Raw genomic sequence first — 23,248 nt, forward strand, 5'->3', positions numbered from 1 at the left:
GCAATTGTCCTGGTTAAACCTCATGAGGTTCCCATGTGCCCTTATCTCAAGCCTGTCCAGTTCCCTTTGGATGGCATCCCATCCTTCAGGAGTGTCACCGCCCCACTCAGCTTTATGTCATCTGCTGAGGGTGCTCTCATTCCCTTTGTCTATGTAATTAATGAAGATATTAACACTGGTCCCAGTACAGACCCCTGGTGGCACCACTTCCCACTGATGTCCACTGGGACTCTCAGCCATTGACCAATACCCTCTCCATGTGATCATCCAAACAATTATTTATCCACAGTCCCCTCATCTAATCAGTCTTTCTCCAGTTTAGTTAGACAGATGTTGGAGGGGACTGTCCAGAAAAATAACATCTGTAGCCTTTTCCTTATCCACAGAGTGACTGCTTGTCCACTGAAGACCACCAGGTTGGTCAGGCAGGACTTCCCCTTGGTGCAGCCATGCTGGCTGTCTCAAGTCACTTCCGTGTCCTCCATGTGCCTTTGCCGAGCTTGTAGGATCTGTCCCATGATCTTCCCAGGCACAGAGGTGAGCCTGGCAGGTTGGTAGCTCCCAGGTTCCTCCTTCCATCCTTTTTAAAGATGGGTGCAATGTTTCCCTTCTTCTTGTCACCTGGAACTTCTCCTGACTGTCATGACTTTTCAAATATCATGGAGAGTGGCTTGGCAATTACATCAGCCAATTCCCTCAGGACTCTGGAATGCATCTATCAGGTCCTATCAATTTATGTACATCAGGTTTCGCGGGTGTTCATGAACCTGATCTTCATTTATAGTGGGAAGCACTTTGCTCCCCAGTCCCATCCTGCTGTCCATCCACTTGAGAGGTGTGGGATGAGAATTTGCCACTGAAGACTGAGGCAAAAAGTTGCTGGGTCCCTCAGCCTTCTCCTCATCCACTGTTACCAGTTTGCCAGCATTGTTTTTTTGGGGATGACCTTCCTTTCTTTCTTTGACATCCTTTTCTACCTGGAGAAGCACATCCTCCAAGCCTAAGAAAAGTCCATCCCAAATAAGCAGAAATCAAGCAAAGGTAGCAGGAGTCACTCTGCTTGGTGCATGGATGAACCAGGAGCTCCTGGCTGAACTCAGACATGAAAGGTGCAAGAGGTGAAAACACAGTGGCTCAGGACCAGTATACTGTTGTTGTCTAGTCTTGTATGGATAGAGCTAGGAAAGTGCAAACTGACCTGGAGTTGAGTTTGCAAAGGATGTGGAGGGTAATAGAAAAAGGCTTTTCTAAGTACATAAACAGTGAAAGAAAGACTGGGGAAAACATGAACCCGCTGCTGAATGGGGTGTGGGAACTGGTGACACAGGGCTCAGAAAAGGCCAAGGTACTCAAGTCTTGTGTCAGTCTACTGGTGTCAATCTACTGGTATGATAGGCCGCAGGAATCCCAGGTTAACTTTAAGATGAGAGGGAAGAATCTGGTCAATGTCTAGAAATACCTGAGATAGAGTGAAGAAGAGTGAGGCTCCTCTCCATAAAGACTTCTCCAGTGCACACTGACAGATCAAGAGGCCGTTGGCACAAGGTGAAACTCATGAAATTCCATCTAAACACAAGGAAACTTTTTTCTGTAAGGCTGGTCAAACACTGGCCCAGGTTGCCCAGAGACATTTTGGAGTTTCTTTCGTTAAAGATATTCAGAAACCAGCTGGGTGTAGTCCTGGATTTAACCTGCTCTACCTGACCTTGTGTGAGCAGAGGGGTTGAACTAAATGAACTCAGGCGGACCCTTTCAGCCTATGACATTCTGTGCTTTAACCTCACCTACTCTGTGCTGCTGTTTTGGATGATAATGTTGATTTATCTACCAGTTATTTTTGAGGATATATAAAGCTGTTCTAAATGTCTGTACTCACTTTTTCATTTTTTCCTTTGAGAAAATGAACTTTCCCTTTTCTAAAAGTTGATTTTAGTTCATGGAAAATAATTTTTTAATAGAGTTTTTGCTGTCACATTTTCTTCTTGTAAATGCCGTGTTTACCTCAATTGTCCTTTTTGAAGTTATAGGAACATTTCATTTGAGAAAATAAATTATATTTCATGGAGATGATGCTGGTCTTCTTTGTGGGAAGCGGCCATTTCATACATGAATGATAAAAACTTCACACTTTAAGTGGCTCACTTTATTTGTGACTATTTCTTATGCCTCTGGGTGACAGGTTTTTAAACTTACAAGTTGGTAATTTCAAATGGACATTAATATTTCTCTTGTAATAGAGATTTGGTAACTATTATTCTCTGCGTTAAGCAGAAACTCTTTGTTATTTTAGTCATGCTGTCACAAAAATGTTCAATGGGAAGACTGAACAAATTTTGAGAACAAGTGGTAACTGAAGATAGCATGATAATAAATGCATATTCACAGAGCAGTATAAAGGAAGAAACAGAAGTTCATTACTATGTAAAGACCCTTTATAACAAGTGAAGGGAGCAGCCCTCATGCCCTAATAGGGTCAGTGGTTGGCAGGAAGTAGTACTCCACAGCTTAGGTAAGTGGCATGAAAGCAGCAGTAGAAATAAGTAGAACTACAGGCTGTTTTCCATGCTTGACTAGTTTAATGGCCATTAACAAAAGATGGTTGAGAATGAATAGTGCATTGTTTCATTTAATCTCCCCTCACAGGGAGAGCCTCTTTTTGTAATATGGAAAATTACTAAATAAGGAATGAGCTTATAGACATTAATGGTTAAAGTTACTCTGTGGTCCCAGGGTGCAAATATAGCAGCATGTCACAGTGAGGAGGAGAGGATGCTGCTGCAGTGCGCTCAGCACAAGCTGTACCTCTGTGTGTGGTACCTTCATAAAGCAATGCTTTTCTTGCTGGAATGAGTTGACAACTGGGTAAGTGGCTAAGCCAGACCCGATTCCACTTCTAATGCAAAATTTAGGATGTTACAAGTTGAATTAAATCCCACCACCTGCTTTTTGTACAGTTTGTCTGGGACTACATCTGAGGCAGCGCACTATGTTTCACTCCAAACACAGAGTGTCCAGTGCAGCCACTGTCCCACTCTGGCCTCCCTTGTCAGTAGATCACTACCAACAGTGGTATTGTAAAAACAAGTTGTGATAATGGAGTAGTGTTTATTCTTACTCTGCGTTCTAGTGAGGTTTTTTCCCCAGTTTTTCCCTGCTTTTACACATATATGTACATACATTATGTACAAAGGGAAGTTGTTTGATCTGGTTTTGACCTGCATGTTGATAAGTCCTAAAGCATATAGAAGGAGTTAGCTGGTCTGAAATAACTGAAGCAGTTGCCATATAAGCAAGATTGAAATGAGATAAGCATATTAATTTTGCATGACTGTGGGATATTTCATATTAAGAACAACCATGTAGTACTTCAAAGGGAATAAAACCATAAATTAATCAAATACAGCCAATTAAATATTCTTCAACAGATCAGTTGACCTCTTACTTGTTTTGATCCTGTCATTAAACTTAAGCAGACAGTGTATTAGCTTTTTTACAGTGCTTGAATCGTATGCTGTGGCGGTTTTGAAATAACAGCTATAAATTTCCAATTCTTAAGGTTTCTTTTTCAAGGCTAATTGAAACAAACAACTTTGTTTTTCTAGGCCTCACTCCAGAATGCTCCAGTGCATATTTCTGGCTGAGTGCTTGATGTCCACACTTCTTTATACTTGAATATTGATGGAATATAAAACTTTTGGGTGGAAAGAATGGGTTTTTTATAAGAAATCCGAGGTGGTTTGCAGCGAGCAGATGTCTTTCAAGTTGGGTTACAGTAAAAACAACTCTTCAGTTAGTCCGGTCACCCAGTAGCCTGAATATTAGTTTCTTTTTGTTAGGTTGCTGTGTTATTTTAGAAATCAAGGAGTAGAATCACTCTCTTTTAATACTAAGTGTTATGGTTGTTCATGAGACAACTAAATGGACCAGAATTTTAAAAAGCAAGGAGATGCTTCCAACAGCCACATAGACACTCCTTGCATTAAGGTGGGTAACATCTTAGTCACACAGATATCAATGGCAAAGCTTGTTTGTATGTTACTGCAGCTCAGATGTCATCCTTAGGGTAACACTTGCATGAAGTTATCTGAAGTTACTCAGTGTGCTGAAAAAACCTCCAACAAACATGAGGAACTGTGTCGTAATAAGCATGCTTTTTCTTCACCCTGTGTATGCCAACATACGTTTTACAGAGTACATAGTGTCAGTCTTTGTAGAAGTTAAATATATTTGATGTTAAAATGGCTGAGATTGTGATGAATTTTCCATTAATTTCATGGAAGCAGAAGAGTAGGTGAACCATATACTATTACCTACTTCCACATGACTTCTTCAAAATCATAGAATCAGAGGGATTTTGAAAGGTCATCTAGCCTAAATCCCTTGTAATGAGCAGGGATATCTTCAACTAGATCAGGTTGCTCAGAGCCCAGTCCAGGCTGACCTTGAATACTGGCAGGGATAGTTAGCAGATGACAAGCTGTCAACTTGTTCCAGGGTTTCACCACCCATATTGCAAAAAAAATATTCCTTATGCCTAGTTTAAACTAACTATTACATTTTGTTCTATCACTACAGTCTCTACTAAAAATCTGTCCCCGTATTTCCTGTGAGCCCTCTTTGAAGTATTGAAAAGCTGCAGTAAGATCTCCTTGGACCCTTCTCTTCTTCAAACTGAACACCCCTCTCTTGGCCTTTCCTTGTAGGAAAGGTGTTCCCTCCCTCTAGTTATTTTTGTGGCCCTCTTGTGGACCCACTCCAACAAGTCCTTTCCTGTGCTGAGGACCCCAGAACTGGAAACAGCACCGAGCAGAAATCTCATGAGAGCAGAGTAGAGGGGCAGAATCCCCTCCCTTGACCTGGTGGTCACGCTTCTTTTGGTTTGGACATGTTTGGCGTTCTGGGCTGCAGAAATTGTGCAGAAATTGTGCATCTCCCTTAAGACTCCATAGAATTTAATAGTAGAATCACAGAAGTGTAGAAAATCCCGAATCAGTAGATAAACACAAGAATCACCAAAGTCCACCTCTGGGCCCTCCACAGGACAGCCCCAAGAATCACAATATGTGTCTGAGAGCATTGCCCAAACCCTTCTTGAGCTCTGTCAGGCTGGTGCTCTGACCACTTCCTTGGGGAGTCTGTTCAGTGCCCAGCCACTCTCTGGGTGAAGAACCTTTTCCTAATATCAAACCTAAACCTCCCCTGACAGATTTCATGCCATTCTCCTAAATCCTGTCACTGGTCAGCACAGAGACAACATCAGTGTCTGCCTCTCTACTTTCCTTCATGAGGAAACTGCAGAACTGCAGTGAGGTCTTCCCTCAGTCTTCTCCAGGCTGAACAGACCAAGCAACCTCAGCCACAACTCATATGGCTTCCTCTCAAGACCCTTCACCATCTTCATACCTCTCCTCTGGACAATTTCTAATAGCTTTAGATCCTTCTTATATTGTGGTGCCCAAAACTTCACAGAGGCCTTAAGGTGATGTTGCCCCCGTGCAGAGCAGAGCGAGACAGTCCTGCCCTTTATATGCAACCAACATGGATGAACACATGTGCTCAGGGTCTGGGTATATGACTAGGAGAAGTTTAGTTATGTTTGACCATGAATAAATACAGTTTTTCTTACCTTACATCAGTCCTGCGTGTACACTGGCTTCCTTAGGAACAGAACTGGTCTCAGTATTTGTGACTATTCAGGTGTATTCCACTGTAGGTGGATTATATCTGCATGTCTGGCATGCAGAGTTTTTCTGAAGTAAAATTTTATGAACAGCATCTTGTGGTCTTGGAAAATTGTTGTGCTTTGCTGAGTTCTGTCTTCCTGTCCTATCAGTGTAGCTTGTGCACTGGTAGTACTTGAGTGGTGATTAAAAGCAGTGCTTTTATTTTTACTTGCTTTAGAAGTATCATACTATTATGAATTGCTGCTGTGAACTTTAAACTCAGGAGTATTTCTGAATAAATGCGATAAGGGATTAGGTAATCCTGATTGCAGAATACATTCCTTCACTGAAATAAATCCCATAATTTTTCAGCTTCACTGTAACTTGTTTTTTTTTTCAATAAATTGTTATTTAAAATTCATCTTAACTCTTTAATATGTACTATTGCTCCTGTTGAGCCTTCCCTTTCTATTTTTGTATTTAAGATCAGACTTGATAGGTAATTTCAATGACCAGTTATAGAAAAAATGTCACATCACATAATTAGAAAAAACACTTTGGGAGATCTAGAGGGTAACAAAAATTGATTGCACAATGCAGTTCAGAGTACATTATATTATCACAAATCCTTATATGACTTAAAAGTATCAACACAGTCTAACCGTCTGTCATGTTGCCATTTTATTTATGCGTGAAGTCTATGCTTGAAAAGCAAATAAACCTCAATTTGAGCTTCATTGTTACTCTTTATATTCCCGGAATCACGTTGCTTAAAAATTTATTGATTATATCCAAGTATTCCCCCTTTAGAGATAATAAAGATAATAGAAATATGAGTTAGAAGCTGAGGTCTTCTAAGAGTGCATATGTGTATACTGTTAAATTTAAACTATTACTCATACCTACATGATCATGGTAGGTCCCTTTCAACTGAACTATTCTATTCTATTCTGTTCTATTCTATTCTAATAAAACTGTATGCTTTCTATGTCTTTGATGCTTTCTCCTTGACCTCTGCATTTATCACTTGCAAAGGCACCATCTGTATTTGGTGAATAAAGATGTTGTCGTGGGCATCTTCTACAAAGTTTCAAATGTGTCCTCTTCCAGGGCCTGCTGTAGTGTATTTGTATTATGTTTATATTTAATTGAATTACTCTTGCACCAAAAAGTTAGTAGACAAAGGCGCCAGCTATACAAAAAGCCAGATAAATGTAGAGTGACCACGCAATCCCTGTCTTGAAGAACATGTAATCTTTAATAGGAGACAACGCACAGCCAGGCACCAGGGAGTGTAAGAAGTGACGGGGTCGCTAGAGAAATGGTAGTGTTAGTCCAGAGCAGCTCTGCTGGGACCCAGCAACTAAGCTTTCTTGCCTTCACTCAGCAGTCCAGTTTTCACATCCCCCAGTTATGGCAGTGCTCCTGGACATACTGTAGTGCTTTCCACACATTGTGTATTAAATAGGTGGAAGGCCAAACTAATTTTTGGTAGAACTTATGTGTTACAGTAGAATATGAGGATGGAGAAACTGAATTCAGTTTTAGGCATTTCCTAGTGTTGACGTGCCTTCCTCAACAGTAGATTTTAATTGGGTGCTGTGCTTTTCATTGCATGCTGAATTGATTTAACATAATGTAATGTTACACAGTTCTATTTGTTTGAAAGTGAAGAATTTTGGGGTTACGATCTTGGTATTTCTTAATGGTAGGGAATAAAATTCAGATGCTTACCAGATTTCAAGCATTAGTTGAAACACATACTGTGTGCTTAAATTAAAGATGTAAAGTCTTTCATTTCTGCCCACAGATCTTGTTCATCTTGAGCTACTATAGCTCCTGATGCTTAGGAAAGGACCATATGTTTATTTTGTTATCTTAGACCTATAATTGAAAAATGTAACCTTATCCCCTAATTAAAAAGCAACTGTCATGGCATTCTGGCATTTAAAGCCTAAATCTTTAATACTGACTGTGCTAAAGGAAACTTAGAAGTATTTTACATCTGATTCACTTTATATTTGATTGAAAGTTTAAGTAAATCCCCAAATATTTTGTTAAAGTAGTTTTGACATGTGGAAAATAAAATCCCATGTGGCATTTAGCAGGATTTCTATGAGTTACAACTAAAATAAAGATTTAATTGACAGCAGATCTTTTATTGTTATTTGTTCTTTGTTTTTATGTATCCATAAATAATTAAAATTACGCATTTTCAATTACTTGTTTTATTTTGATTCAATAAAGGACATTTTCCCTGTGCTTCCTCTTGGATTTAGCCTTTCACATGCTACACTGAGACTGCTCTTGTCTGTGACACTGGATCAGTTTCCTTTCAAAGCTGCTGAATTCACTACAGCCTTGTGGCAAAGGCATCACTACAAATCAGTTAAGGTGTTTTGTTCCACAGTTTTACATTGAGCAATCACAACAAGAACCTGAACCTGATGTTTGCATATCTCCTGCCTGCTCTGTCAGTCCCTTCATTCACTCAGTTAATTGTCTGACAGCAAATGCTCACCTATATGGCCTTGTTCTTGCCTATGAGCACTAGTATGGATTACATGATACAGCTGACATGACTCTTAAAGCATTTCTGCTGTTCCTGCATCATCTACTTCATCCTCAAAAGGCACACTGGCCCCTAGGGATTCCTGATGGTGTGACTGTTTGTTTGAGACTGTGTGGAGAGAAAAATCCCAGGCTTGATGTACCTTAGAAACTAAATCTGTGAACAATTGTAAGCATTACCTCTGTTGGTAATATGTGCCATCAATCCAGAGTGGGTTTTTAGTGTTTGCAGAAATTGACGGACTTGTTCCCTGCATCTAAAACTTCATTGCTACTATTATTAGTAATATTAGTATTATACTGAAAATAGCTCTTTTTGCCCCTTTTTTCCCTCATTCATCTGATTTTGTTGAAAGTTAGCAGCTGGATTTGAGCTCACGTGTCTAGTTTTAGCTGAGAAGGAAAACAACAGAGGAAATCTGTTTTGCAAAAAACAATGATTGTTGCTCATGTTTGAAAAGGAGAAGGATGAGTTTGGTTTCAAATACTACTGTCTGCTGCAATGAAGCATATGCAATATGTTATTGGACCAATAATACTACTATTACCCCATTTCTATGTAGTAATTTTTATCCTGATTTCTCCTGGTGAACTGGTTCACAAAATTGTAAAAACACTTTTTTTCCCTGAGTACATATGGATGATGTTTATGTGGTTTTCTTCTTTTAGATGTGAATTTTGAGAGCCGACCAGCTTTCTTTAACCTGTATAAAACACACATGTGTGTGCATATGTCTCTGCAAGTCAAATCTCCAGACAGGAAATGCCCTTTTTGGGGTTAAAATTTTGTGGAATATTCAATTACTAGCTTCCAAAATGCAGTTAGGAACATTTATAGGTTAAATGTCAAGCATTTCTGCTGACAAGCTAGAGACAGTCATCTGTATTGCTTTGATATTGGTGCTGGAAAAACATTATTCATCTCATGTCAGCCGCTGCTGGCAGTTGCAATTTTGGTTGCAATTATTTCTACCTTGAATTTAACCAGTTGTGCTTATGATCTTCCTGTGGATCCTATTTAGATTGTTTGTGCTTCTGGTGGTGTGCTGGATTCAGCTGTTGCAAAGCTCTCAAAATAGTCACAGCTCTGAGTACTATCCTTACCATATGGTTTGCATTACGCATGGTGGAGTTCTACTGTATTAAATTGTATCCAAAAAGCACACCTTTTGTGTAAAACTCCAAGTATAGTCATGAGAAATCTTATTTGTTCATAGTAATTGTCTTGAGGTGCTGTCCAGTTTTACTTCATTAAGAAGAAAACTAAAATCGTGTAGCGAAGAGAATACATTAATCTCTTGCCCTTTCTTTTCATAGAACTGAACACTATTTGCAGAAAGTTTTCCATAGAGAAAATGTCTTTGTTTAGGTTATTAACTTTCTCTTCAGCCTTTGTGCATTTCATAATCTTTAAGTTTTGAAAAGACAGAAGATAATATTTTGAGGAAGTTATGATGCAGGACTGTGGACTGACTTCATGGGTTTTTTACATCACTAGGTGGAATGAATATCCTTCTGGCAGCTGTGCATGGATACAGCACTTTTTTTTTGCTTCAATGGCTTCCAATTTAGAGCGAAAAAATAAGTTTGAAAGGTTGAGATCTTTCTGTTCGAAAATCTTGAGATATGTGGTAACCAGGAATAATAGTTATTTTACTGAAGTGATGGAGTTTTTTCTACTGGAGTTTTTTTTACTGGAGTTTTTATTAACTGAATAATTTTATTAAGTGGATAATTAAATTTTGCTTTAAAAATTATTTCAAAATTTTATTTAAAAAAAATTTATAATTTAATTGTAACTGAATAATTTCAGTTTTAGTTGAAAATAAAAACTCTGGGTCACTTCTTGATTCTTCCTTATGTGACATGTTTAAAGTAGCTTTATTTATCTCTTCTGTTGATTTTTAAATATAATGAGTGGGCAGCTTTTAATCCATTTAATTCTAGTGAAAAACTGAAATTCGTGGAAGCTTTGGTCTGTTTTCAGACTACTTGTATTTTATATGGTCCATGTATGTTTTTAACCTTTAAACTTAGATTTTAATGCTTATTCTTGCTTCATACATTTATCACCTTATGTAGTAACAGAGTCCTTTAATTTGATAGGGTAGTACATACAGAATCATACAACCATACAAAAATATTCTGAGTTTGAAGGGGACCACAAGGATCATCAAATCCAGCTTCTGGCCCTACACAGAAAGCCCCAAGAGTCACATCATGTGTCTGAGCACATTGACCAAATAAACCTTGAACTCTGTCAGGCTTCATGCTGAGACCTGTTCCCTGGGAAACTTGTTCCAGTGCCCAACCACTCTCTGGTGGCTGGTAAAAGTCAGCATTTGTCTGACTTCAAAAACTGACCATAAGTTGATTTGAGCTGGTGTCAATAGTCACAGTGATAGACTGACAGCTAGTCTCAACTTTTGTAGAGGGAGGTCACAAGTCCTGCCTGCAAACTGCGTCTGCATGGTCTCCATTCTCCACAGGCTCATAGGTTTTGCAAGGAGCCTGCTCCAGCATGGACTTCACGTGGGATCACAGCCTTTGGGTCCCCCACAGGCTTCTCCATGGACCTCCATGGGCTGTAGGGGCACAGCTGCCTCACCATGCTCTTCACGATGGGCTGCAGGGGAGTCCCAGCTCTGGCACCTGGAATGTTTTGTTCCCCTCCTTCACTGACCTTGGTGTCTGCAGGGCAGTTGCTCTCATATGTTCTCACTCCTCTCTCCTGGCTGCTGGTGCACAGTAACTTTTTCACTTTCCTAAATCTCTTACCCCATAGGTGCAACCACCATCACTGAGGGGCTCAGCTCTGGTCAGCAATGGGTCTGTCTTGGAGTCATCTGGCACTGGCTCCATCAGACACAGCGGAAGCTTCTAACATCTTCTCTCAGAAGCCAGCCCTATAACTCTCCCACTACCAAAACCTTGCCTTGCCAACCACTGCAATTCATATTGGCAATGCACTTTGTTACAAGTAAGCTGTAATGTCTCCCAAATACATAAATGTTTAAAAAATATACTGAAATTTTTTGTTTCTGTTAAGGAAAATCTGTAGTGCAGAAATTTGTGGACTTGAATGTGTCATGCCTTTGCACAATAGCTATTTCCTTTCATTGTCAGGCTTTTGTCTGATTTTACTGGTTCCCTCTGAGAATAAACTTAGCATTTGGGAATGTGCAAAATAAAAAGCTTCTGATGAGTTTCACAATGGAGACACTTCCAGTTTTACCTTTCTGCAGCCTTCTCTTTTCCCACTGCTTCACTCAAGTCTAAGAGTCACAATGAGGGCAAATTATAGGTAGCCGAGGTTGTTCTTACATGCTGCTGTCCTCCAGTGTCACCACACAGCTGCTTGGAGGATAGAAGTGAGAAAACCCTTGGGCTGAGATCAAGACAGTTTAGTAGGGAAAGCAGGCAGGTGTTTGGCCATCTCCAGGAGAGCAGGACCCCATCATGCATAATACTGACCTGGGAAGACACAAACTCCATCACTCCAAACACTCCCCTTTTTCCTTCTTCCAGCTTTATATGCAGATCATGATGTCATCTTTTGTGAAATATCCCATTGAGTCAATTGAGATCAGCTCTCCTGGCTATCTCAACTGCTTTTGCATCCCCAGCTTGCTCACAGGTGGGGAGGAGTAAGGAGCAGAAAAGTCTTTGGCTCTGTGTAAGCCTGCTCAGCAGTAATGAAAACATCCCTGAATTATCAACTCTGTTTCCAGCACAAATCCCAATCCCAGCCCTACAGTATCTACTGTAAAAAAAATTAACTCCATCCCAGCCAAAACCAGAACATTCACTTAATGAGAAAATTATGCTGACAGTGCTTCAGTAACTCAGTGAGAAACAAAAATTTGCTTTTCCAGCTATTTCAGCATAATACTGGAGTTTTCCCTACTCTAATAGCTTCTCAAGAACAGGTGTGTTAAGGTCAGCTTTTTGCTTGAATAGCATGTTATTAGGGAGATTAATTACTGAAGTTTTGTTTGCCAGTGACACTTGCAGAAAAGTGTTTTTTTCAGGCCTCGTATCCTAGGACATTTTTAAAGGCATGTGAATATTTCACACAGTGATTTTATTTCGGTGTACACAGCTGATTTCATTATTCGTAAACGTATTTCTTGGTAGTTGTCATATGAATAAATTGTGTTTGTGTTATTTTTTTCCCTTAAGGTGTTTTCTTTTGTTATGTACATGTACTGGAGGATTTAATTTTCTTCTATAATAGTACTTATTCCTTATGTAATGCCTCACCTTATTTGAAAATGCATTGTGCTTTCATTGTTCAGCTTCCTTTAAAGTACCTTCCTTTTCTACTTCTACTTCTGTTGCACTTATCTGTAGTGATAACACACAACTTCATTCTAGCTAGGATTGACAATGAGGGGTTTATTGTCTTTGATCTTCTCGTTGTTGAAGCTTCAATTTATTCAGATCTAATATTGACTTTTCCAGCCAAATTTCTTGCTTTGCAAGAGAATTTGTTCTTTTTGTCTTGCTGTAGGAAAATGGTTAATCCCCCTGATAATTAGTGCACATAATATAATTCTGGCACTGCATTCGGTTTCGTTCTGGGGGATGTGCACTCACAGCTTGAGGGGTGGTAAAAAAGCACTGGCTGCATTGTGTGTTAGACTGCTTGTAAGCAGAGATAAGGTGTGATAGGATTTTGTTGTCTGTGCACAGCAGGATTCTCAGTTCTTTTCTGCCATCTTGGGCAGAGGATAACAGGAGTTGCTGTGGGTAAATGTCTCATCCTTAAGACACCACACATCATTAACACAACTATGCAAGGTCATGAGGATGTTCAACAGCTTAGGTCTTTATACCTGTATTGAATTTCTGGAGGGACTGAGTGATGCTGAATAAAGTATTTTTGACTTCTACTTCAAGTAGTACTTAGGTGTTCTCCCAAACAACTGAAATGTCTTCTTCACAATATGCGGAGTAGAGGTGGCAAATTATACTGATTCAAGTTAAATATTTCAGTAATCTAGCAACTATATGAAATCACTTCTGTGTGGTTTTGGCTCTCTAAAGGCAATCCATTTCTGTTTTCTTAATTAGGTCTTTACTAATGTGCTGACTCACCCAAAATGTCCATAGAAGAATAATGGAAGCCCCTGAATACCTTGATTTGGATGAAATAGATTTTAGTGATGATGTATCGGTAAGTACAAGTCTTATTGTATTTGTTCAAGTTGAGACAACCTTAGATATCTAAGTCCTCATGTAAAAAGCAGCACTGTTCGTTTTATTTTATATAGAGGAATGTTTAGATAGGTTGAATTTAGAAGTCAAGATCAGATGTTTTGTAAAGGAAATCTCTCTAATAAGCTTGGAATGAAAACTTGATTCCTCTCCTTCAGGTAATAAAAATTACTTGCAAATCAAATTACTAAATTAGTTTCATTTCTGGACTGCTTCTCTCCTGTATTGTCCTGAATGAACTATATGTGCTGTAGACCTAGCCTTAGACACCAAAATTTTATCTTTAATTGAATGTATTTCAGTTGTAAAAAACCTGCTTCTCTCACCTCTGCCCTTTTCACCAGTAGCCATTTCCCAGTACAGCAGTATTTTATGAATAGGTGTGATGTGATAGAGTACAGAAAGAGATAGAAAGACTTCCAGGGATTCATAGGCAGCACTGATCCTTAGTGTCACATAAAAACAACTGCACCTGTAATTGCAAGAAAAAATACTGTGTTACTGTGTTGCTGTGTTGCTGACTACATTGTTAGTGTTCTTATAGGAGGCACTGATACTGTGTATTTCTCTATTATTCACAGTACTAGTACTACTGCCAGTGTTTCTGCTTTTTGTGCAATTGAGTTGTTCATATATTTAATGTTCTATCAAAAATAAACTTGAATACAAAAATTGAATCTCCTGTAAGAGAATTTATAAATTCAATTTTTAGATGAAAGTATGCCACCATCTCTTTCCACATGTTTCATAGTTTTATAGTTTAATTTTTTTTTTTAATACGAAGGGCCTGGTTTTCCCGTTAGCATTTGGGACTTTTGATTCATTTTAAAACATTCCAGATGCTTTATTCACTGACAAATTCCTTTTGAAGGGAATTTTTTTTCTACCTATTGTACTGTTGAATTTTTATTAAAGCAGAATATGGCAAATGCCCAAAATATTACAAGACAATGAGCCAATCTTGAGTGAATACCTTATTATGGGCAACTTTCTTTTTATTACTGTTATATGCTAAATTATTTCCTGGTATCTGTTTCTATACTCAGTTTTGTAAAACTGTAAAACATAATAGATGTAACCTTTCCATGTCCCTCCCATTGTGGCTGTTGCTGCATACTGGTGGGTTAGGTTACTCACTTTTCTGCTGAACAGCTCAGGCTGCCTGCTTTAATAGCCTGTTCTTTCAGTGGAAGCTGAACATTGAGTAAAAAACATCACAAATGATTGAGGTAGCAGTTTTACTCCCTGCTTTAGCAGGGAAGAGAACAAAGGATTTGTTGCCAGAACCCAGATCAACAAGAGAATTCATGGTTACTCTAGTGCTCTACTCATATCTCATCATACACAGTTTAGAAATACCTGACCTTCACATTTTATCATTAGCCTGCTCTGGTAAGAGCAGCTGCATAGCATCTGTATTAGCAAATTATATTATTCCTGCTAGCCCTCTGGTTCTAATCCAGTGCAGAAAAGTGACTGATAATATAGGCAGCAAGAAGGCTGTTAAAATGATGCACTTACAAATGTACCTCTGTTAGAAAGCCACTGTTTGCAGACCAGACCCATGTAGTCCATTTCAGCAAAACTGACCAAAATGTAATAGTCAAAAAGATAGACAGAAAGACAGGAATTTGTTTTAAAAGGCAAATATATATGTAAGTCAGGGAAAGGGGTGGGGGGAGTTTGGGTTTTTGGGTTTTTTTCCTTTGCTTTTTTTTTTTTATGTTGCATTTGTACATGAGAACAGGAAATGGTACATTTCTCCAATATCACAGAATCATAGAATGGTTTTGGTTGGGAGGGACCTTCAAAGGTCATTCAGTTCCAATCTCCCTCTCATAGGTAGATCAGGTAGCTCCAAGGCTCATTGTGATGGGTTGACATTGACTGGTCACCAGGTGGCCACCAAGCCACTCTTGTTACTCCCACTCCATCAAGAAGCTTGTGCTTTAAGGAGGGGAACACCACTCAGCAATTACTGTCATGGGCAAAAAAGCCTCCTCTTGGTGAAATTGATTTATTGCCAATCAAACAGCACAGGATAATGAGAAACAAGGAAAAATCTAAAAGTACCTTCCCCTCCCCCCCCGCCTTTTCTCAGTCTCAACTTCACTCTGGAGTTCTCTGCCTTGCCACCTCGGTAAGTGCAGGGGGATAGGGGAGGATGGGGTTTGCATTCAGGTTATTACAGAGTGTCTCTGCCATTCCCTCCTCCTCATCCTCTTCATGCCTGTACCAGCACGGGGTCCCACCGACTGCAGACAGTCCTCTGTGACTTTCTCCAGTGTGAGTCTTTCCCACAGGCTGCAGTTCTTCATGGACTGCACCAGCATGCGTCCTTTCCATGAGATACAGTCCTTCAGGAAGAGACTGCTCTGGCATGGGTCTCAGAGAGGGACACTGTTCCTGACAGAAAACCTGCTCCTATGTGGATTCCTCTCCACAGGCATTAGTTCTTGCCAAGAGCCTGCTCCAGCACTGTCTTTCGACAGGCTGCAGGTTTCTTCAGGGCACATCCACACACTCCAGTGTGAGGTCCTCTGTGGGCTGAAGGCTGGATATCTGCTCCTGTGACTGTAGGTGAACTCTGCTCCAACACCTGGAACACTGCCTTCCCCTATTTCTTCACTGACGTTGGTGTCTCACATTTTTTTATTCCTCTCTCCCAGCTGCTGTTATGTAATGTTTTTTCCCTTTCTTAAACTGGTTATCCCAGAGGCGCTACCAATATCTCTGAGGGGCTCAGCTTTGGCCACTGGCCAGTCCCACATGGGGACAGCCCCTGCTCTTAGTTTGCCACATAAACCAAATACAATCATGTGGGGTGGGCATCCACAACTTCTCTGGGCAACCTGTTGCAGTATCTGACTACCGCCATGGTAAAAAAATAGCTTTGTTGTAGTCAATCTAAATTGATGTTCTTTCATTTGCCCCTTGTCCTGTCACTACAGGCCCTGGAAAACAGTCTTTCTCTATTTTTCTCATAAGCCTTTTTAATGTATTGGAAGGCCATAAGAAAGTCTCCCTGCAGCCTCCTGTTCTCCAGGATGAAGAACCCCAACTCTCTCAGCCTTACTTCACAGAAGAGGTATTCCAGCCCCCTGGCTGTTTTCATGGTCTTCTTCTGGGCCACTGAACAGGTCCATGTCTTTTTTGCCCCAGCAACTCCTGAGATGGAGGCAGTACTCCTGGTGGACTCTCACAGGAATTAAGTCTGGGGGAGAATCACCTCCCTCACCCTGTTGGCCAGGCTTTTTGTGCAGCAGGATACAATTGGTTTTCTGGTCTGCAAGTGAGCATTGCCAGTTAATGTAAAATTGTTCATCCTCCAGTATGCCAAGTCCTTTTCTGCAGGGCTACTCTCTGTAACCAAGTCTGTATGGGTACTGGGCATTGCTCTGACACATGGACAGGATCTTGATCTTGTTGAACTTTATGAGGTTCGCATGGGCTCACACCACAACCCTTCCCAAGGTCCCTCTGGATGGCATTCCTTCCTCCTTCCCAAGGTCCTTCTGGATGGCGTTCCATCCCTCCAGCAAATCAACCACACTACTCAGCTTGGTGTCATGTGAAAATTTGCTAAGGGTGCACCTGATCCCATTGTCAATGTCCTTTGACAAAGATTTTAAATACTATTGGTTGCAGTATGCATCCTTGAGGGACACCACTCATTTTTGGGTCTCACTTGGAAACTGAGCTGTTGATTGTAACTTGTTGGACATGGCCAACTCCTTGTACACATATCCATCAAAGCTGTATCTCTCCAAATTAGAGGCAAGGAGGTAGCACTTGGATACAGTGTGCCAAAGGCCTTACAGAAGCTGAGGCAGATGACATCCATAGCTCTTGTCACTCCATTGTAGGAGGCCCCTGTCTTAGTCAGGCACAATTTTCCCTTTGTGGAGCCATGCTAGCTATCTCTAATCACCTCTCTGCCATCCATATGTTTCAGCATAATTTCCAGGGGGATCTGTTCCATGCTCTTACTGGGCACTGAGGCATGGCTGACCTGCTAGTAGTTCCTGAGGCTCTTCTTTTTATCCTTGTTAAAAATCAGTGTGATACTCACTTTTATCCAGTTATTGGAGACTGACTGCTATGACTTTTAAAATATTATTGAGGGTGGCTTAGCAGCTACATCTCAGCAGCAACTCCATCAGGGCTCTGGAATGCAAATATGATGCATTTAGAAGATCTAAATGGTACAGTATATTTGTCTGTATTTCAGACAGCAGAATAGGTTTCTGGGTCTCTTGTTTATGTTAAACAAAAATAATATTCTGTCTGCAGTGACATTAAGCAACCCAGCTGAATATTTTCATTTATTTCTTCATGAATAACTGCTCCCAGGAAGGAAGGGGGGAAAAAAAAAAAGACCTTTAAGTTGCATTAAATGATAGACAAATTATCAAATGTATGTTTTTACACTTTCACCTTTTTCCTATTTCTCCTGATTTTCACTGTAAATTTATTCTTGCTCTGAAGTTTTATGCTGTTGGTATAGTTGCCTGAGGGGTTCCTAACTCTTTGATTGGAGTGCAGGATTTATATTGCACTGGCAAATTGAGCAACTATTGCAACTATTTTATTTTTTGGTTTACAGAAATAATACAAAATAACCTCATTTTTTACCTCTAACAGTGTTAGTGTTTATGTAGGTCCCCTTTGAAGCTAAAAGGAAGAATAACATATCAAGTGTCTATATAAGATGCTATCAACAACACATAGCAGAAGTTAACCAGTGCTCCAAAGATGCTCATCCTAGCTGTAAGAAAGACATTTATTTTGGGGAGGTGATATTTCCCACATGCACAGTACCAGTCTAATCTCTTTCCTTCTCTGTTTTTTGTTTGGAAGCTGCTTAAATTGTCACTACTATTGAGAAAAATCTTCCTGCGACATCAGGCCAAGTATTGTTCCTTTAATTTTCTCAATATAGCTCGCTACTCCCAAATAAATGTCTCAGAAAGATGATGGCATTACACAGTTAATAAATTAATAAGAAAATAAATTGTTGTAAAGTTACTAATTTAATAGGTTTTTAGTATCAGTGAAACATTTTGTTTTCCACTATAGCAAATAAACTGAAATGAGACTGCTAAACTGTCTACTTGGAAACACTTGGAAAAAAATTAGCTGTAGGAAGGTGGAGGTGCCTGTTTTCAGTAACAAAATGGAAACAAAGAGCTGTGAATTTAAGAGCAGGACAAAGTCATTGGTGACTTGATCCAGTGGCGGTAAATGATTTGAGTTCTGATACTGCAAAAAGTAGGAGTTGGCCGTGGTGCTTCATGCTTTTGGAGGTGTCATGGTTATGCTAATATGGTCTGAGAGTCACGCTATGCATACAACTTTGCACTTTGACTCCATTTAGGATACAACAGAATGTTGAAAAGTAACTTCTGTTTCTTAATTTACTTGGGTTTTTTACTGTTTTGTATATATTTCTCTGCTACTACTCACAATCAGTTATTTCTTCTTTCTGTTACTTCTTGGACACAAGTGCATCTGCAAGTGGTGGACAAGTGGCACAGAGCAGAGCAGCCCTATTAAAGACACTTTTAAACATTAAAACCACTTTTTCTCCTGTGTTTTATTTAAAATTTCTTGCATTAAAATTTGAAAACCATGTGAAATTTAAAAGGTTAACATTGTCATTAATTCAGATTCTGTAGTGCAGTGTTACATAACGAACAAATGTACTGTATTGTGAGGGAAGCCCCATTTTTCCCTGAATTAGCAGTGCCTGTTGAAAAAAGCTGGGAATATCTTGCATTTGCTTATTACTGCTTCTTGTCTCATCTGCTGTTGATACTGCTCTTCCATCTTACAAAGTTATTTAGGGGTTTATTAGAATTCATTGTTTTGGGTTGGACATAGGCAGGCATTAAATGCAGGAAAAGAACCCAGACCTCAAACAGTAATCAAAAATTCCATTACATGTATTACCTTACGAACAAGCCCTTAGTTTGTTACTGAATGTCACCATCAACCACGACAGACTTTAATTAAATACCAAAGATCCCAGTAAGCATTGACTAACGAAGTGACATGATGTGCTCAGCTCTTACATTGTCAGTTATGCCCTTGGGCATGGCCCCCAACTCTGGCTGATGTGATTACTCCACTGGTGAAATGCAAGAAGTGGTGTTTAATTTTGTATGCAAAAAAAATTGAAATTATTGAATGACGAGTTGGAAGTAATTAATTTTAAATGCTGTTAAATAAACATTAAGTCTAAAATTCTGTTTCAGGGAAGGGTTGCAATCTGAGCCTCTTTTGATGTCCTGTGTAACCTTGAAATTTATGGTTGAAGAAAAGCTAGAAAATAGTACTGATGATTAGAACTGGAGCTAGAGTATGCAATAAATCAGTTCTAGTGGGAAGAGCTGGGAATGGATTGTTTTCATGGTTGGGAAAAGTCCACTTGAAAAAGTAATTTTTGTTGCTTCCTGGACCAAAAGCTGGTTCTTTACATTTTTGCACAAAATACAGAAGGCAGAAACGTAGATTTGCAGACATCTTTTTAAAGATAGAGGTAAGTGGGAGGAAATCTGTTAATGAAATCAAAGCAATATTATTAAAATGCATAATAAAGTTATAAACATTTAATAGTTTTTTGGCAGTGGGACAAGGTAACTGAATACATTTTAAAGCAATGTTGAAACAGAAAAAAAACTATTCTTGCAAGAAAGAACAGGAAAAAGACAAAAAGAAAGATGGCTTTCTGTTTTTGAAGTTGCTTGACAAAACACATAGCAATAGAATACAAAAGGCCTCTTTCTAATTGAATTACAAACTGCGTAATAGTTTAAACTGCAACAGCTGGTCTTACGAAGCTACCATATTCCTTGGAGACATGCTCCTTGGATTCTTTTAAGAATCTTACTAGACCAGTTCAACATTGCATTCTAAGTCTTTGTGCTGAAATAGCAAGATGTATAGCTAAACAGCTCAGGCTTTATTAAATAATAACTAAAGTGAAGTGCAGCACATGGTGTTTGTCCATGTCTGTGTTTAAGTTGTATTAATTTTTCTTTAGTAGCATCCTTCTCCCTGTCTCTGCTCTGTTCTATTTTGCTTTGGGCTGTCACATCCTGAAGCAGTCACAGCCTCATAGATAACCCCTTGTTTAATGGGGACTGGAATCACTGGGTAGATCTGGAGTGCTGCTACACATTTTAATTAATAAGTTCAGTGTTGATCCTGGTAATACTTATGAGGGTTTCTTCTTGAGGCTGAGGTTTCTCAATCCCTGATGAATTAGGTTGGCAAGGAAAAAAGTAAGGCCTGGGAGGTTTTCTAGGCTTCATGAAGTAACTACAGTCATTTGAGTAACAGTCTTAAACTCACACCAGAGAAGTAAATTACTCTGCAATTGGTCACATGAGCTTGAATTTAGATTATTTAGAAAGAGATGGCCAGCTGTGCTTTAGGAACACATCAAACACTGAATGAGAAACTGTCAGCAAAAACCAGAACAACGTATCACCGTTTTTTTTGTGTGTGGAAAGTTCATATGGTTTTATATGTAGTTGTTTTTCTTCATTGGTCAACAGCAAACTAAATATATAACTAAAAATATCTGTTCCTTTGAAAACATATGGTGTTTATGTATTCTGAGAAAAATTTCAGTTGTGCTAATCCTAAATGCCTTTTTTCTGTTTTAGTTTCCAAAATACTGTTTTTAATAGTATAAGCAAAGTAATTGATATTTCTTTCACAGACATAATGATTTTCATTTGTTTAAGTGGAGATTCCTGTAATATTTAAGCATTTGATTAAGGAAGACTTGCTATAAAGCAACTGCATATCAGAATGTATGGTTTTATAACACTGGATCTTGTGTCTTTCCAAAGGTATTCCACAAGTTTATAAAGATAAAATTTCTGTTTAGTAAAATACCTGTGGCACCTGTGATGTTTTTTTCCTGTTTTTAAATTGCTAACTCAGAGAATAACATGCTGATTCATATCAGATGTGTTTTGTCATATCAAAATAATAATACAAGTTTGCTTTAGGAAAGCCCACGTTAGAGAAACAAGCCTGTCATCTGATATGTGTGGATACACACACCCCTCTCTGATATCAGATCTTTACAGCACAAATATTCTGCATCTCTTTTACGTACTGGTTTGTGACAGCTCAAATTCTAATTTTTAAACATGATGATTGTTGTAGTGCAATCACCATAATAGATGCACAGGTGGGCAAAGTGAGACCCTTGAGGTTTATGGTGAAGCCTGGATGTGTTCTGATTTCCAATGTATCTCACGTTGTGTTGAATTGTGTTTGTGCCTTGAATAGTGGTGACCTGCAGGACGGAAAAATCTGAGGTGAGGAGGTGCTTTGCTCTAACTTTGAAAGTGTGTTTTGTATGCCTCAAGGTGGGAAACAACAGCAGGTGCCATCTGCTTTTTTCATGCAACCAAAGAAGACAATCAGACTGCCAGAAGTACCCTTGGTCTGTAGATTTTGTTAGTATCCATGACATTTGAACCTCTTGAAAATCTTACTTTTTATCTTTTTTAATTACTACCTCTATACATTTTTTTTCCTTTTTTACAGTATTCTGTAACTTCTCTCAAGACCATCCCAGAATTATGTAGAAGGTGTGATTCACAAAATGAAGACAGATCAGGTATGATGCCCACTTCTGTCCACCCATAATTTTCTAGGCTTTTTTAAATCATGCACAATTTGGCAACAATAGCTTCTTGGCAGTGTCCTGCTGTTTTGTTTTTTCTCATTTCTGTACAGTGTTCTGGAAACATGAGTTTCTTTTTTTCAACAGATGTTAGTTCATTAGAAGGAAAGAAAGTTCCAAAAAAGGATTTGGCTGCATGCAGATAAATGTAGGGCTTCATCTCAGCAGCTCCAAACCACAGTATGTGCAACAATTTACTTGAAAACCCGAGAAACCATTGGTGACAAGACGTAATAATGTAGGCGCCAATGAAAAAATGTTGGATACATTTACTACCCATATGGCCACGACCAGTCTGAGGGATTATGTTTTGCCAGAGTCTGAAACTGTATCAAGGATGCTACATGATAGAATCTACTCTAAGGCATACTGTAATAGTTAAGATTAAAGCTGAGTTTTTTAGTTTAATAGTGTAAACTAAATGAAGAATCATGGCATATAGATGAGAAGCAGCTGGAGACCTTCCCCCTGCCCCTGACAAAAAGTGCATTCAGTGTTGTTTTTCAATCTGTAAATCAGATTAATCCTCTTTTATTTTTCTCTTCCTGATGGAGGAGAAATGAATTGGTAAGAGAAGCATTTTTGTTGAGCTATGAAAAGTTTATTGTGCTTTTTGATCTTTTAATTGAACTTTTGTTAATGTTGTTTCATCAAGTACTTTTATAACAGAAACAGGAGATCTGGAATTCATGGGGTGATAGAAGGACTTCAGAGCCATGCTATGCTTCAGTAACTTTTATTTCTATATTTCCTTTCAGACTTTTTAAAATTTCTAGTGTGTTTAACTTGAGTTGAAATTTTCTGATTGCTACTTCTTCTAACAGAGTCATTAAAGGCCAGGTCATCACATGCCACTGTCCTTGGCAATAAACAAAACTCTCCTTACCATATTTGCTTGCAAGTTACTGCCCACAGAGGGTATAGCAGTGATTGCACACACAGCATTACTTGTTGCGAGCAAAAGCAGGGGAGAAGTGTAAAAGGTGAAGACTCCACTCCATTTGCCCTATCTCATTCTACCCCAGTCTCCCCCTGTCCTCCCCCATGCTCCACTCCATATTCCCCTCATTCTTCCCATCCTGCC

At 39.1% G+C, this 23,248-nt stretch overlaps 1 protein-coding gene across 2 annotated transcripts in view; it reads left to right on the forward strand.

The window, feature by feature from the left end:
* The first annotated feature begins 13,289 nt into the window (after positions 1 to 13,289).
* SNCAIP (synuclein alpha interacting protein) overlaps positions 13,290 to 23,248 on the forward strand; it is a 50,029-nt gene continuing 40,070 nt past the window's right edge. For both annotated transcript variants that reach the window (XM_008629144.2, XM_017728296.1), the window contains exons 1-2: positions 13,290 to 13,413; positions 22,026 to 22,098. In XM_008629144.2, coding sequence (XP_008627366.1) covers positions 13,357 to 13,413; positions 22,026 to 22,098 — 130 coding nt within the window. In that variant the 5' untranslated portion in view covers positions 13,290 to 13,356. The remainder of the gene's footprint in view (positions 13,414 to 22,025; positions 22,099 to 23,248) is intronic.

This window comes from Corvus brachyrhynchos, unplaced genomic scaffold, assembly GCF_000691975.1.
Source record: "Corvus brachyrhynchos isolate BGI_N302 unplaced genomic scaffold, ASM69197v1 scaffold90, whole genome shotgun sequence".
Taxonomy (NCBI): domain Eukaryota; kingdom Metazoa; phylum Chordata; class Aves; order Passeriformes; family Corvidae; genus Corvus; species Corvus brachyrhynchos.